The sequence below is a fragment of the Dreissena polymorpha genome, chromosome 1 (genome assembly GCF_020536995.1).
Source record: "Dreissena polymorpha isolate Duluth1 chromosome 1, UMN_Dpol_1.0, whole genome shotgun sequence".
In the NCBI taxonomy this organism is placed as follows: domain Eukaryota; kingdom Metazoa; phylum Mollusca; class Bivalvia; order Myida; family Dreissenidae; genus Dreissena; species Dreissena polymorpha.
Window position 1 is genome coordinate 107248906 of NC_068355.1, and position 15154 is coordinate 107264059.

Sequence of the window (15154 nt, forward strand, 5' to 3'; positions counted from 1 at the left end):
AATTAAAAAAAGAGATTTTAAACATTTATTATGAATACATCTGAAGGAAAAGCTGCTCATGAGACAAGTGTTTTGATCGGCTGTTAAGAAAATGTGTACGTCAAATTACAAACATGTACGTCGAAGTACAAATAGTACTTCGACGTACAAATTTATACTTCAAAGCGTATTTCATTTTGTTCTCCAACATTTCTCTTGTCACCAAGTAGGTCTTGTTGACTTTCGACCCAAATGGTACGCCATACACATTTCATAAGCGGTAATTCGGTCCTACCTATGCACGTCAAAATGTAAGCGAAATATGTAAACAAAGTGGTAGCCTGTCAGGAATGTTTGAATTAATGAAAAAAATATTGTATTGATGTAAGTTTATTGAAGAAATGTACAGAAAATATGTTAAATAAGCAATAGCGATATTTTTCTCAGCAACATAATTGTTGCTAGTTTGATATCACAAAATGAAAGTGAAAGTAGAACTGTCAAAAATGACAAACTGTCAATGTGTTGTTTTTGCTGGCAGGAGAGGGCGATTACACTCAATGTGTTCACATTTTTTACCATAGGCTTTGCCAATTACCTTTATAGTATGGGTGGCTTTGTAATTATTTATTGCTATCATGTAACTGCATGATTGTGTATATGTTTACAATGCACAAAGCATAAATAATGATATAAATATACTGATTGAGCTTATAATAATCTGATAACTATAACCAGATCAATTAAGTACATAAAATACAATTTTTTGTCTTGATTTCATGAAGACTTGAGATATTTATGCACATAGATATGGGTTGATCTACAAATGAAAAGTATTATTGATCTGTTTTCGGTGCAGGCTCTTTTTCCATGACTGTAAAATTTAAATTTTCATGTGAAAAGGATGTCAATTTTTTTCTGAAGTATTTCATTAAACCATTGAATAAAATTAACTGTTCTGCATATAATTTGCAATTTTGATAGGTGTTTTTTAGGTGATCAACAGGAGATGACCAGGGTGCCAGAGAAAAGGGATAAACATTTGAGATCTGGTCATGCAGGGCTTCATATAAAAGTGGTTAAATGGAATACATTTTATATCTGGCCAGTGCTCAAGAGAAAATGTGTACATTTCAGAAAATTATACCATTTAAAAATGTTTAAATACCGCTTGACTAAGGCTCTTAATTCATCTAGCATGAACACTTGTACTATATCTTTTTAAGACTTAAAAATAATATTTAATGTACAAATTTAATCTACCAATGTGTACAGATACTACTTAACATATATTTGACTGTATTGAATGTAGGAACTAGCTAATTAAAATATCCATTAGAAAAAAGACCAGGCGGGTGAAATATTCATTGCTTGAAGCTCTGACGCTGTAGCTATGTTTATATATTTTTAAACACACTGATTAAAAAAGTAAAACAATACAATGATACAACAGAGGGAAAATCATCCCCTCTAAACAACATGATACATAATTATGTATTATATTTTTGGATCTGGATCTGGATTGGTACACAGCAGGACCTTTAGGTATGCGGCTGCGGGAGAGAGATAAGAGTGATTTACATTTTGGATTTAATTTAATCACTGAAATTCATCACTGAAGTTACAGTATGATCTCGTTTGATATAGATATACATGATTGTATCAAGCAACATATAAATGTCTCTTTTACTGTGACACAGTTCATTTGACTTTAAAATGATATCAAATACTAAAATAGAAAGAAGAAATGATACAAACCAGTAATTTGAGTAAAGACTTTGTAATCAAAGTTTTCAGGACAGCTTGGTGATCTGCAAATCCCATGTGATATGTTGATATCGGGTATCATAGTCATTCAATAAGTCGCAAAATGCTAGAATACAATAAATTATTTACAAAGCAAAATGTGACTTAAATTGATAACTAAAAATACCAGTTTGCCGTGACAGGGCTCGCGCTGTCGTCGCCATTAGAGCCATTTGCAGATATCGAGACTTTGGCTCAAGAAATTTTGATTTGCGAAAATGCTTAAATCTGGCAAATCTTTATTGAAATTTTCTGCCATTTAAATCCAGACTGGTTTTCTATAGTGTCAAGCTGTCAAGATTCAGAAAGTCCTGCATTCACATTGAATATATCCTTTGAATTCAATCCATTGTTGACATTAGCGGATATTTAGTTAATAAATAACTCATTATTTATATCCTTAAGGACAGTTTCTAAATAGCCTAACAAGCCGATGTATGCTGTAAGAAAGTTTTGAGACGTCTGTGAACATTCTTTCATGGGCACGGCCATTGTTGTATATTGAGGCACGAACGACAACTCTGCTGGAGAATGTTATCAATGCTAATCAGCAAGATATGCCGATTAGAAAAATCGAGTTATCTCAATTGGACTGGCTCGGTCTTTTACATAGATCGCCATTGCAAATATTTGTTCATGGTATGATAACTTAGACGAGCTGCTAAAGCAGCATCGTCAAAAAGTCAAAAAGTCATTTTTATTGGGATGTGTATGTAAAAAGGCAATCACACTTAAGTGTTATTGTATATTGTTATTGATATATTTAACAGAGTTTCATTAATATAGCATGTTTACCTGTTAATATCTTAGATTCCAGTTAAACACTGATTAAAAAGTACAGCATGACAAGCATAATAAAGCAGACTATGCATTTGTATATGATTATACACACATCCACTTACATATTAATCATATCATGTTTGTCTTTCTCCATTTTCAAACCATTTCCTTAGCGAAAATAATTATTTTTCATGACTCTTAATTTTCAGACATACATGTACAGGTTTTTGTCCATAATTTATGTCTTAATTTTCGGACAGTGTATTTTATAGCACTTTTCTACTAACTACCTGTTTTCGCTTATCTTCTGAGACTTTTTTTTTCAACGGGATTAAAGTCATAAACCTGGCAGATGCATGACTGAGGGCAATATAACATTTGCGTAATTGGGTGAAATACCATGTATACCTGTAGGAAATAATGGATTCCCCCAACAGCATTTGAAACAGTGTCGTCCTATTTAAAGGAAGCAGAATGTTTTCTGTTTTTACCTTTTTGTTCTATATCATTTCAGGCAAGAGTTAGCAAAGCTGTGAAGTTGTATTTATCTCTTTAAGCAGAAAAAGAAAAGTTTATCACAAGAAAATTATTGTACATTAATTTATTGCATTTATTTCAATATAATTATATTTTTAGAAAACCTTCATGTTTGTCTCAAAATTTTTGGACACCTGTAACTTTTAGCTCGGCTTTTTTCGGAGAAAACCTGAGTTGTTGTCATAGCCAGCTCGTCGTCCGGCGTCTGCCGTCCGCCGTCCGTGTCGTGCTTAAACCTTTAAATTGGCTCTTAAATCAAGGTGCTTCCACCTACAACTTTGAAACTTCATATGTAGCTGCACCTTGATGAGTTCTACACGCCACACTCATTTTTGGGTCACCTAAGGTTAAAGGTCAAGGTAACTGTGACCTCTAATATAAAACTTTAACATAGGCTCAAAAATCAAAGTGCTTCCACCTACAACTTTGAAACTTCATATGTAGATGCACCTTGATGAGTTCTACACGCCACACTCATTTTTGGGTCACTTGGTCAAAGGTCAAGGCCACTGTGACCTTTTATATAAAACTTTACCATAGGCTCTAAAATCAAAAGTGCTTCCACCTACAACATTGAAACTTCATATGCAGATGCACCGTCATCAGTTCTATACGCCACACCCATTTTAGGGTCACTAGGTCAAAGGTCAAGGTCACTGTGATCTCTAATATAAAAACTTTAACAAAGGCTCCAAAATCAAAGTGCTTTTCTTCTGACAAGCTTTCATTTATTCAAAACTGCACCCACAGCCGAGCGTTGGCACCCATTATGCGGTGCTTTTGTTCAATATTTTTCATATCTAAAATTTTAGACTCATTTTTTTTTAAGTGTCCCAAAACTCTGAGAGTAATTACAGTTATTCATTTTAGTTGTTTGTATCTAAAACGTATTATCCATTGTAAATTGGGTATTATGCCCAAGGTCATTGTCATGTGTTAAATTTCTCAAGGTATAGTGCACAAGACCCAGAATCCCATATCAAGCCATCAGCTTATGGTCAAAAGTCAAGACATCTCTTGATCAAAACAAGAAGGTTGAAATAATTTGGCAAAAATTACAAGCATACTGAAAAGGACTGGCACACTCTATTACCAAGTCGTTTGGTCAAAAGTTAAAATCACTATTTTACCTTAAATGTAAATTGAGACTGTTTGAAAGACATCTTATTCTTGCCAATGTATTGATATCCTTTATGTATTGATTGCAGATGTATCATGTCAGAACTGTTGTATTGTTTTCATGAAAATATCAATATCTGGCATGGACTCTGTTCTTGCTGAGATCCATTTGGTGTTCTATCATATTTTGTTGATGTTAGTCTAATTAACAGAAACCATAACAGTCATGGATTTTTGCTTGATATGTGCGAATTCTTCAGGATATTCAACATGTTGATTCCGAGGCAAGTACTTATCGATAAATGTTTAAGCTATAAAATGGCTATCAGTGACTTGTTGTCTGAAGCAGTGACAATTAGCCTGTTCTGGTATTGATCTAGTTGTCAATCTATGTGTGGAATTGCATGCAGGACATCATATTTTCTTACCTGTATCGTTACATAGACTGGAAATGTTCTATAGTTTGGAGTGGACTTGTGCAGGTATATTCTTACGTAGTAAAGTCATTTTTAGCTCACCTGAGCACAACGTGCTCATGGTGAGCTTTTGTGATCGCCTTTTGTCCGTCGTCCGTTGTCCATCATCCGTTGTCCGTCGAGCATGTCAACATTTGCCTTGTTCACTCTCTAGAGGCCACATTTATTGTCCAATCTTCATGAAATTTGGTCAGAAGATTGGTTTCAATGATATCTTGGATGAGTTTGAAAATGGTGACGTTGGCTTGAAAAACATGGCTGTCAAGGGGCAGGGCATTTTTCCTTATATTGCTATATATGGCTATAGCAAAATCAAGATAACACTCTGGAGGCCACATTTATTTTCCGATCCTCATCAAATTCATAAAAAGAAGATTCATCCCAATAATATCTTGGACGAGTTCGAAAATGATGTCGGTTGGTTGAAAAACATGGCCGCCAGGTGGCAGGGGCATTTTTCCTTATATGGCTATAGTAAAACCTTGTTAACACTCTAGAGGCCACATTTATTTTCCGATCTTCATGAAACTTGCTCAGAAGATTTGTCCCACTGATATCTTGGATGTGTTCAGAAATGGTAACCTTTGCTTGAAAAACATGGCTGCCAAGGGGCGGGGCATTTTTCCTTATATGGCAATATATGACTATAGTAAAATCTTGTTAACACTCTAAAGGCCACATTTATTGTCCAATTTTCATGAAACTTGGTCAGAAGATGCATCCCTATAATATCTTGGACGAGTTCGAAAATGATGCCGGTTGGTTGAAAAACATGGCCGCCAGGGGGCGAGGCATTTTTCCTTATATGGCTATAGTTAAACCTTGTTAACACTCTAGAGGCCACATTTATTGTCCAATCTTGATGAAATTTGGTCAGAAGATTTGTCTTGATGATATCTTGAATGAGTTCGAAAATGGTAACGTTTGCTTGAAAAACATGGCCGCCAAGGGGCGGGGCATTTTTCCTTATATGGCTATATTAGGCTATAGTAAAATCTTGTTAACTCTAGAGGCCACATTTATAGTCCGATCTTCATGAAACTCGGTCAGAAGATTCATCCTAATAATATTTTGGAAGAGCTCAAAAATGATGCCGGTTGGTTGAAAAACATGGCCGCCACGGGGACGGGGCTATTTTCCTTACAGTACACTCCACGCGTTTTCCCCAAAAACGCGTTTTTTTCCTGCAAGTGAGTGTTTACGCGTAGTTTGAAAGCGAGGTAAAACGCGGCGTTCCCCCGAGTTCGCTAATACCTGCGGCGTGTATTACTTTAGCCGAGTCGGTAAATGCAGACAATTTCCGTTCTTATCAGGGACTGCAGGGCAACACCGTGTTAGCAGTGCTCTACTGGGCAAGCCAAAAAAATAAAAACATTGTCATTAAAGATTGTTTAAATACTGTGGCTTATAAAAATAAAGATAATGGTATAAACAGTTCATATATGTTTTTATTCACAGGTACGTCAACAATATGAATGAATATACGACACGTAAAGCGTTTTGACAAATTAACATTTAATTCATAACACATATAACACCAGAATAAATGTTCCGTTTAATTTCCAAATGAGAATATTTGTTTGTAATCCGAAACACACTTCCGATTTGTATTGTTAACACGACATTTACAGATGCTTCCATTATACAGTCATCATGTATATTTCGTATTTTTCGTATAGCGCGCGAAAAATATGCTGCAATGTACAAGTTCAATGTTTATGCGTGAAAAGCGTGGAAAGCGTGTATGTATTGATTTTTTTATACAAACTTTGTAGTGCAGAGAACACTGAATTCTATTGATTTCGGTTAAAAGTTTCTTTGGTATTTTTTAACAAAATTATATTGCGAATAATTTTATATTTCCTCCAAATTAATTTCAATTCAAATATCTTTATTGTTACGGTATTTTAGTATAGTAATTATTGAAACAGTTATTACTGTATACTGATTAAAGAGAACATCTGGACGGAACTGGATAAAGTGTTTGGCGTTATGAAAACACGCAAAGCTTGTCTACTGACCTATTGTGTAGACTGCTGTCTGTGCTGTTTTGACAAAAGGGATTAACATGTGTGAATGTCACTCTGCCGATTTGGTCCATAATTACTGGTAAACATTGTTTTGAATGTCGACGCAACTAGAATACAACTGTGAATGTTTAATGCAACTCTCAACTCAATAGTTACCACCTTCTTTAAGCAATCAATGGAATAACCTACCTACAAGAGAAAATAAATGCTTTAGTGAGCAGAGTATTGACTTGGTTCTGACAATTAAAACCATTCCTTATGCCTTATGCATTCGTTGAACGTGTTTACTCGAGTAAGTTATGCATTCAGACAGGAAGCGGCTTTCCTTTGATAACGTCAAACTGTCAATTCACACAGATTTCCGAGACTTTTAATAGGGTACTCGGTCATTTGTTTACCTGTTCAGTATAGAAAAAAACACCTACTAAAAAGAAAACTTTGGATTAAGTTATCAAAATAAAAACAATGTTGCAAACTGTGATTATATTATTTGGTAAGTATCAGTTTAAAGACGACGTTTTATTTGTCGTCAATCAACGAGTTTTCTATACAACTACTTCTACAACCACATGGTGATCGATCTATCTTGGTGTTTTTTTTTAATGGTTTATTATATATATATATAAATATATAAATATGTACTTGTAATAAATGTTATTTTATTTGAAAATCAGGAAGTCAAACAAAGTTAAATTGATTGTTATCTCGTAAAACACGGAGTTTCCCCGCATTGCCAACGCCGAGGGCTGCCGCATGGGCTTATCAATTTTGCCAATCGTTCAACGCGGCGTCCCAAATCATGCAAACGCCGCGTATCGCGAAATTTTCTTAATCTCCCTCGGCGTGACTGCACGCGGCGTATGGAGGGAAATTGGGTAAAACGCGTGGAGTGTACTGTATATGGCTATAGTAAAACCTTGTTAACACTCTAGAGGTCACATTTATTTTCCAATCATCATGAAACTTGGTCAGAAGATTTGTCCCAATGATATCTTGGATGAGTTCGAAAAAAGTTTTGGTTGCTTTAAAAACATGGCCACAGAGGGTGGGGCATTTTTCCTTATAAGGCTATTTATGGATATTGTAAAACCCTGTTAACACTCTAGAGGCCACATTTATTGTCCAATCTTCATGAAATTTGGTCTGAAGATTGGTCTCAATGATATCTTGGATGAGTTAGAAGATAATTATGTTTGCTTGAAAAAAATGGCTTCCAAGGGGTGGGGCATTTTTCTGAATATGGCTATAGTAAAATCTTGTTAACACTCTAGAGGCCACATTCACTGTCTGATCTTCATGAAACTTGGTCAGAAGATATATCCCGATAATATCTTGGACGAGTTCAAAAATGATGCCCATTGGTTGACAAACATGGCTGCCAGGGGGCGGGGCATTTTTCCTTATATGGCTATAGTAAAACCTTGTTAACACTCTAGAGGCCACATTTATTTTCCGATCTTCGTGAAACTTGGTCAGAAGATTTATCCCAATAATATCTTGTTATCTCAGGTGAGCGACTTTGGGCCTTTCAGGCCCTCTTGTTTGTATCCTAAGGTTTCATGTTTGTTAAAATTAGAAATATCTAAGGTTTATAAGTATTCAATATACAATTCTAACCTGCGATGGGTTCTGCAAGTGGTTGGTGTATTATGAACTTGCAAGTCTATAAGCTGAATATGTGTTGTTAGGCCATTTTTCCATTGTGTATACCATTCGGTATCGTTATAAAATCAAAGACATTCAAAATGTTCAATTTATTTTAATGCTTCTTATAACTATATGCATGTCAGTGCCCCTTACACAATAAGATGCATGGCAGTGCCCTTACACATTCAGATGCATGTCAGTGTCCCCTACGCAATAAGATGCTTGTCAGTGCCCTTACACATTTTGATGCATGTTAGTGCCCCCTATGCAATAAGATGCTTGTCAGTGCCCCCTACACAATAAGATGCATGTCAGGGCCCTTACACCTTCAGATGCATGTCAGTGCCCCCTACACAATAAGATGCATGTCAGTGCCCCCTACGCAATAAGATGCATGTCAGTGCCCCCTACACAATAAGATGCATGTCAGTGCCTCCTACACAATAAGATGCATGTCAGTGTCCTTACACATTCAGATGCATGTCAGTGCCCCCTATTGCAATAAGATGCATGTCAGTGCCCCCTACCCAATAAGATTAGGTAGGGATGCAAGAGGCTACAAAAATCATTAGCTGAAAAAACCTTTTTCCGTAACCGGTTATTAACCGGTTAACCGAAACGCCTTAAGGAGTAAAAATGATTTAGAGTACGTAAAAAATTTCATACCGCCCGAACCGCTCTTTTTACAAAAGTAATTTTAAATTTGAAATTTAAAATTTTGTAAATGTATGCTATATATTTATTTTTTTTCCTGCGTAAATGCATAGGAGTAAAAAATTAAAGAACTAAACAATGTTCATTTTCACTCACGTGTTATTAACTTATTTTCTGTTAGGCCGCTTATACAGGCTGTCGAGCGGTCATACTATTTCCTACTTTTTCCTACTATTTCCTACTTTTTCATCAGGATCCTACTTTTTCCTATTTTTTTACCAAATCTTCCTACTATTCCTACTTTTTCATTTTCAATTAAGAATATTTTTTTTAAGAGTTTATTTAGTAAACTTGCAGGATGAATGAATCAATGGCATGACTGTATCCCTGGTAATGTGCATTCATCTAGATGAGACCTGACAATTAACCCATGCTGACTGTCTTCTAGCACCTCTTCAGGAAGCATAAATATTTATTTCTTATGTAACTTTTGAAAATATTGACATTTTTTTTTAAGTAACAATAGTGCCTTGTTTACTTCCTTAGCATTTGTACACTGCAGACTTCACATACCTTACACAGTTCCCAGTGATGCAAGAGCTGAGGGCACCCATTGTTTATTCCAGTTTTATTTTGTCTCTATTGACAACAATTTGACCAAACCTTATGCATATTTACATGATATTGCTGTTTGGAATGTAGAGATATAGAGATACCATGTATTGTATGAGTGGTTATGAAATATGGAATTTATTACACAAGTTATTGGAAAAAGATAAAACTGATGCTTTGCTTAGTTTTCATCATTTAAAAATATAATGTAATAAATTCTGTATTACATGACAACAGATATGATGTTCTATTGAAATCATAGGCACATCATGTTTAGTAATTAAAAATAAATGCACAGAGCCTAAATGTCCCGATACATTTTTATGCTCCCGGTAGGGTGGCATATAGCAGTTGTACTGTCAGTCCGTTTGTCTGTCTGTCTGTCTGTCTGTCTGTCTGTGTGTCTGTAAGCAAACTTTAATATGGGCCATAACTTTTGCAATATTGAAGATAGCAACTTGATATTTGGCATGCATGTGTATATCATGGAGCTGAACATTTTGAGTGGTGAAAGGTGAAGGTCATCCTTCAAGGTCAAAAGTAAAAAAGTACAATCCAAGGGAGGTAAGCTTTAAAAGGGAGATATTTTCTAAACCTGCCAAATGATATATTGAAATTTTATTTCAAAGCGGCGCAATAGTGGGCATTGTGTTTCTGACAAACACAGTTCTTGTCTAATGATGCCATAGTTAGTGAGGTAACTTCAAGGTGTTACAGCGTAGTATTAAAATTATTTAACGGCATTATTACACTCCGGCAAAGTAATCAATACCGTAATGAAAAAAACATTATTTGAAACTGGAATAAACAATGTAGTGCAACTGTTTCATTGCCCAATCAATGATGTCATAAAAGATGTCAGGTGATAAGGTCCTATCTCCAGTTGCATAATCTGCTCTGCAATGACCAGTGAGTTTGAATGTAACTTAAGTTATTATAACTGCACCCTATTGTCAATTTAAAGGTTTCACAATGTAGCTGTAGCAGAGCATTGACACTGCTTTATATACTAGTATTAATCTTGTACAACAAGTTGGTGTATCACTAAATAAATTTGGTCTTCTGCTTAAGGATATAACATGCACACTATATTACCATTTTTATTGCACAATATATTACCATTTTTATATCGATACACAGAAGACCTCTAACCACTTATTGGATGATACACCAAAATGAACAGCATCTACTTATACTTCTTTAACAGGGTAGCTTTGCTTGAAACTTAATTATCATAGATGCACTATAAGTGCTAAAATGCCTAGTGGGAAAACAAAGTTTAACCCTTCATGGATGGAGAAGTTGGACAACAGTGGAAAAACACTTGGATCATGGTGCAAGAGAGATACCGGCAATGAGTTTGCAAGATATTGTACTGTCTGAATGAAGTCCATCTTGTTGTAATTCTGGTGCTAATCAACTGATAAGTCATGCAGATGGATAAAAACACAAGGAAAACATGAAATACATGCATGATAATTTACAAAAGCGTGGAAGTGCCCCAAAGCCAAGCAGCTCTCAGGGTGGTGGGGATAAATATATCTGTATGCAAGTACAACCATCACACAAGAAACAGATACAAAAGGCTGAAATCCTCTCGGCCCTTAAGGTAGCTTCAAGTGGGTATCCATAAAGAACATGTGATGGCACTCCTGCTCTGTTTCAAGCTATGTTTCATGGACCTGTGTCTAAAAAATTAGTATTATGTATTCCTACTTTTGAGGGAAAAGTTCCTACTTTTTCCTACTTTTTTCCTACTTTTCTTGCAAAAGTAGCTCCTATTTTTTCCTACTTTTTGAAAAAAGGTCACTTGACAGCCTGCTTATATTACATTCGCGTCATATCGCTCACAAAAATGGTGTGTTCCTTTGTTCATTCTGTTTTAATTTTTGAAACTCAAATAGGCTTAATATAGAAATGTTTTTTCCTTTTCAATTCGACGTAAAGTGGGTCATGTGTGTTCAACAAATCCGCATCTCTTCTAATTTGATAATTCCATATTTTGTTGTTTGCATTTTAGCGTTTGTGGCCAAAGTAGTATCGTTTGATTTTCATTATACAATTAAAAAATGTGGGTAAAATAAAGGACACGAATGCAAATTAAATTAATTTCGAACGAAATGTAAGTTGAGTGTTAAATATAATCAGTACATTTATTTAATAACGAAGTTACTAAGTATAATGATCTCAAATACTGATAGGTATGTATGTTTGTTAACTTACCATAGCGCGAAAATTGTAAGCAATTACACAAATACTAAATTTAACGGTTTTATTTTGTAAATATTTTTAATTGATGTTTAATTATTTAATAAGTTAATAATTTGCTTTCTTAAATAACACTTTCATCGGACGGTAATGGTGGAATCATTGGACATAAATTATCATAATGAGATTAATTTTTGATAAACAAAAGGATGGTTACTCGTCAAGATTTTAACTACAAATGCAATTCTTGATAAAATTGTTACGTATAAACATGGTATTTTCGTGAGCAATCAGTGTTAGATATTGGTAAACAAAACATCAAAATAAGCCGTCCAATGTCTCAACTGTTTTTTTATCGCGAGTTCATTAAACGTGTCAATTACGTCTTCTGTAATAGCTCCCACTCACCGCAATTCGCTAGTTAAATTTTAGCGAGTCAAAAAAACATAGTGTCAGTTATCAAAACGTACCGCCTATTTGTTATCACAAAGGTATTGATTAATTGCTTTATTACTTTGATTGTTGACACGTTATTTATTACCGTCGAGGGTGCGGCATGTTGTTCTAACTAGTCAAATCTAATCAAATATTTTTTTCCAGGTTAACCTTTTCCCAAAAATGTAACCGGTTAACTGGTCGTTTCGGTAGGTTAACCATTTAACCGGTTAACCTCTTGCATCCCTAAATAAAATGCATGTCAGTGCCCCCTACACAATAAGATGCATGTCAGTGCCTCCTACACAATAAGATGCATGTCAGTGCCTCCTACACATTAAGATGCATGTCAGTGCCCTTACACAATAAGATGCATGTCAGTGCCCCTTCGCAATAAGATGCATGTCAGTGCCCTTACACATTCAGATGCACGTCAGTGCCCCATATGCAATAAGATGCATGTCAGTGCCCCCTACCCAATAAGATGCATGTCAGTTCCCCCCTACACAATAAGATGCATGTCAGTGCCCCCTACCCAATAAGATGCATGTCAGTGCCCCCTACGCAATAAAATGCATGTCAGTGCCCCCTATGCAATAAGATGCACGTCAGTGCCCTTACACAATAATATGCATGTCAGTGCCCCCTACCCAATAAGATGCATGTCAGTGCCCCCTACGCAATAAGATGCATGTCAGTGCCCCCTACGCAATAAGATGCAAGTCAGTGCCCCCTATGCAATTAGATGCATGTCAGTGCCCTTACACAATACGATGCATGTCAGTGCCTTTACACAATAAGATGTAGAGCTCTGTTTTGTAAATCTGATAATTATTATCATATCATGTTACCCTATGATCCTTACCTTTTTATGGTTATGTTTTCAGTGTTTTCTACCCACATGAATACATAAATCTCCGATTGCAGAGTGGTGTCAGCTGGTGGCAGAATGTAGCCAGACAATAATCATGGGATCAGGTAACAATCACCCACATGCTTCTAGCTTGCTTTCTCATCTGTCTTGATTGTGTGCTATCAACATATAATTTTATAAAGAATGAAGACCTGCAATTTGAAAGGGAATTATATAACATATTTGAAACTGCATATATTCACAAATGTTAGCAGTTTATAAAGAATTATTTTATCAATCAGTATGTCATATTTTGAATTAATTATATAATTGTATACCTCATATATAATTTTTATGGTGTTATATAATATGTACCAGTATATGGCTTAGCTATTTAATTGAGCGTGACTGTGGTCAAGCTAACAGTTTTCACTGTATATGCATGTTTAACTCAGTCGAATCTTGTGGAGTATATAAGGTCATATTTATTAATTCTATTAACTTGCAAGAAAAGAACAGCATGTTGAGATGACAATTCACATGCTCTTGTCAATGTCACTCAAAGTTACAAAGAGTTAATTGGTCATATGTGGATGAAATACAGCTTGCACTCAAAATTGGCTTTGAATTATATTTTTTTCACAAATATTAACCCAATATTTGTTTAATTGCCTATTAAAACAGTTATTGAACATGTTGCATAGTTGTTCAATTAACAATTCCATGTGCAACTGCCGTAATGACATGATTCTTATCACTTGAGTGAAAGCAATTTATATTTGGTGAATAGGGCAAAGCGTTCCCATTTTATATTGTCAATTCATTCATATGATAAGGTGTGATGAAAGGTACAACACCATAGAGAAATTCAAGTCAAATTTAATATTTGTTTCAATTTCTGTATGTATAGTTAATTACTCCAAATATTCAACAATTCTGCATTCACAAATTCATCCGTATTTAAGTAAGATAAGATATTTCCTCAATTACTGCATTGTTGGATGCTTTCTCTGTCCACGTCCCACTCTCCAAAGTAATTAGCCTAAAGTATTCAAATCTATCTGCAGAGAGTGGGTTTCTAACAAAACATGCACATACATATTAACAGCTACATAATAATCAACTAAACATGTCTGCTTTCAAATTGTTCCTATGTGCTCATTTACTGATTTAATCACATGGAAGGAAATGCTTTAAATTACGTTATTATGTTTGACCTTTTTGAGGAGACTGTTTTTAAAGTAAATTGGAGAATAATAGTCCAGACAAGGAAGTGATACTCTGAGAACTGATCATTTTGACATCTGTTATGTATAACAGCCTTTATATTTGTGTTTAACACGCAAGTCACGTTGTTGGTCTGAAACCCTATAAAATATGCCTAGTAAGGTACACATATTTGTGTTTTCTTTCTAATGCTTTAAAAATATTTTAATCACATTTATATTATATTATTTATAGCATAATATTATTCACAATTAAACATCTATAAATAATTTCTAAAATTCAAGAATTCTTATATAATAATGGCTCATTACTGGAACTACATGTCAGTCTTGCTCATTACTGGAACTAAATGTCAGTCTGGCTCATTACTGCAACTTCATGTCAGTCTGACTCATTACTGACTGCTGGAGCTACATTTCAGTCTGGCTCATTACTAGAACTACATGTCAGTCTGGCTCATTACTGGAAATACATGTCAGTCTGGCTCATTACTAGAACTACATGTCAGTCTGGCTCATTACTTGAACTACATGTCAGTCTGGCTCATTACTAGAACTACATGTCAGTCTGGCTCATTACTGAACTACATGTAAGTCAAGCTCATTACTAGAACTACATGTCACTCTGGCTCATTACTAGAACTACATGTCAGTCTGGCTCATTACTAGAACTACATGTCAGTCTGGCTCATTACTGAACTACATGTCACTATGGCTCATTACTGACTGCTGGACATACATTTCAGTCTGGCTCATTACTAGAACTACATGTCAGTCTGGCTCATTACTGGA

At 35.2% G+C, this 15154-nt stretch overlaps 1 protein-coding gene across 2 annotated transcripts in view; it reads left to right on the forward strand.

Annotated features, from left to right (window-relative positions):
* LOC127843106 (calcium/calmodulin-dependent protein kinase kinase 1-like) overlaps positions 1 to 15154 on the forward strand; it is a 157455-nt gene that overhangs the window by 15474 nt on the left and 126827 nt on the right. Inside the window, exon 2 of one of the 2 annotated variants that reach the window (XM_052372930.1) lies at positions 13171 to 13261. In XM_052372930.1, coding sequence (XP_052228890.1) covers positions 13252 to 13261 — 10 coding nt within the window. In that variant the 5' untranslated portion in view covers positions 13171 to 13251. The remainder of the gene's footprint in view (positions 1 to 13170; positions 13262 to 15154) is intronic. The other variant, XM_052372940.1, reaches the window with a different exon arrangement.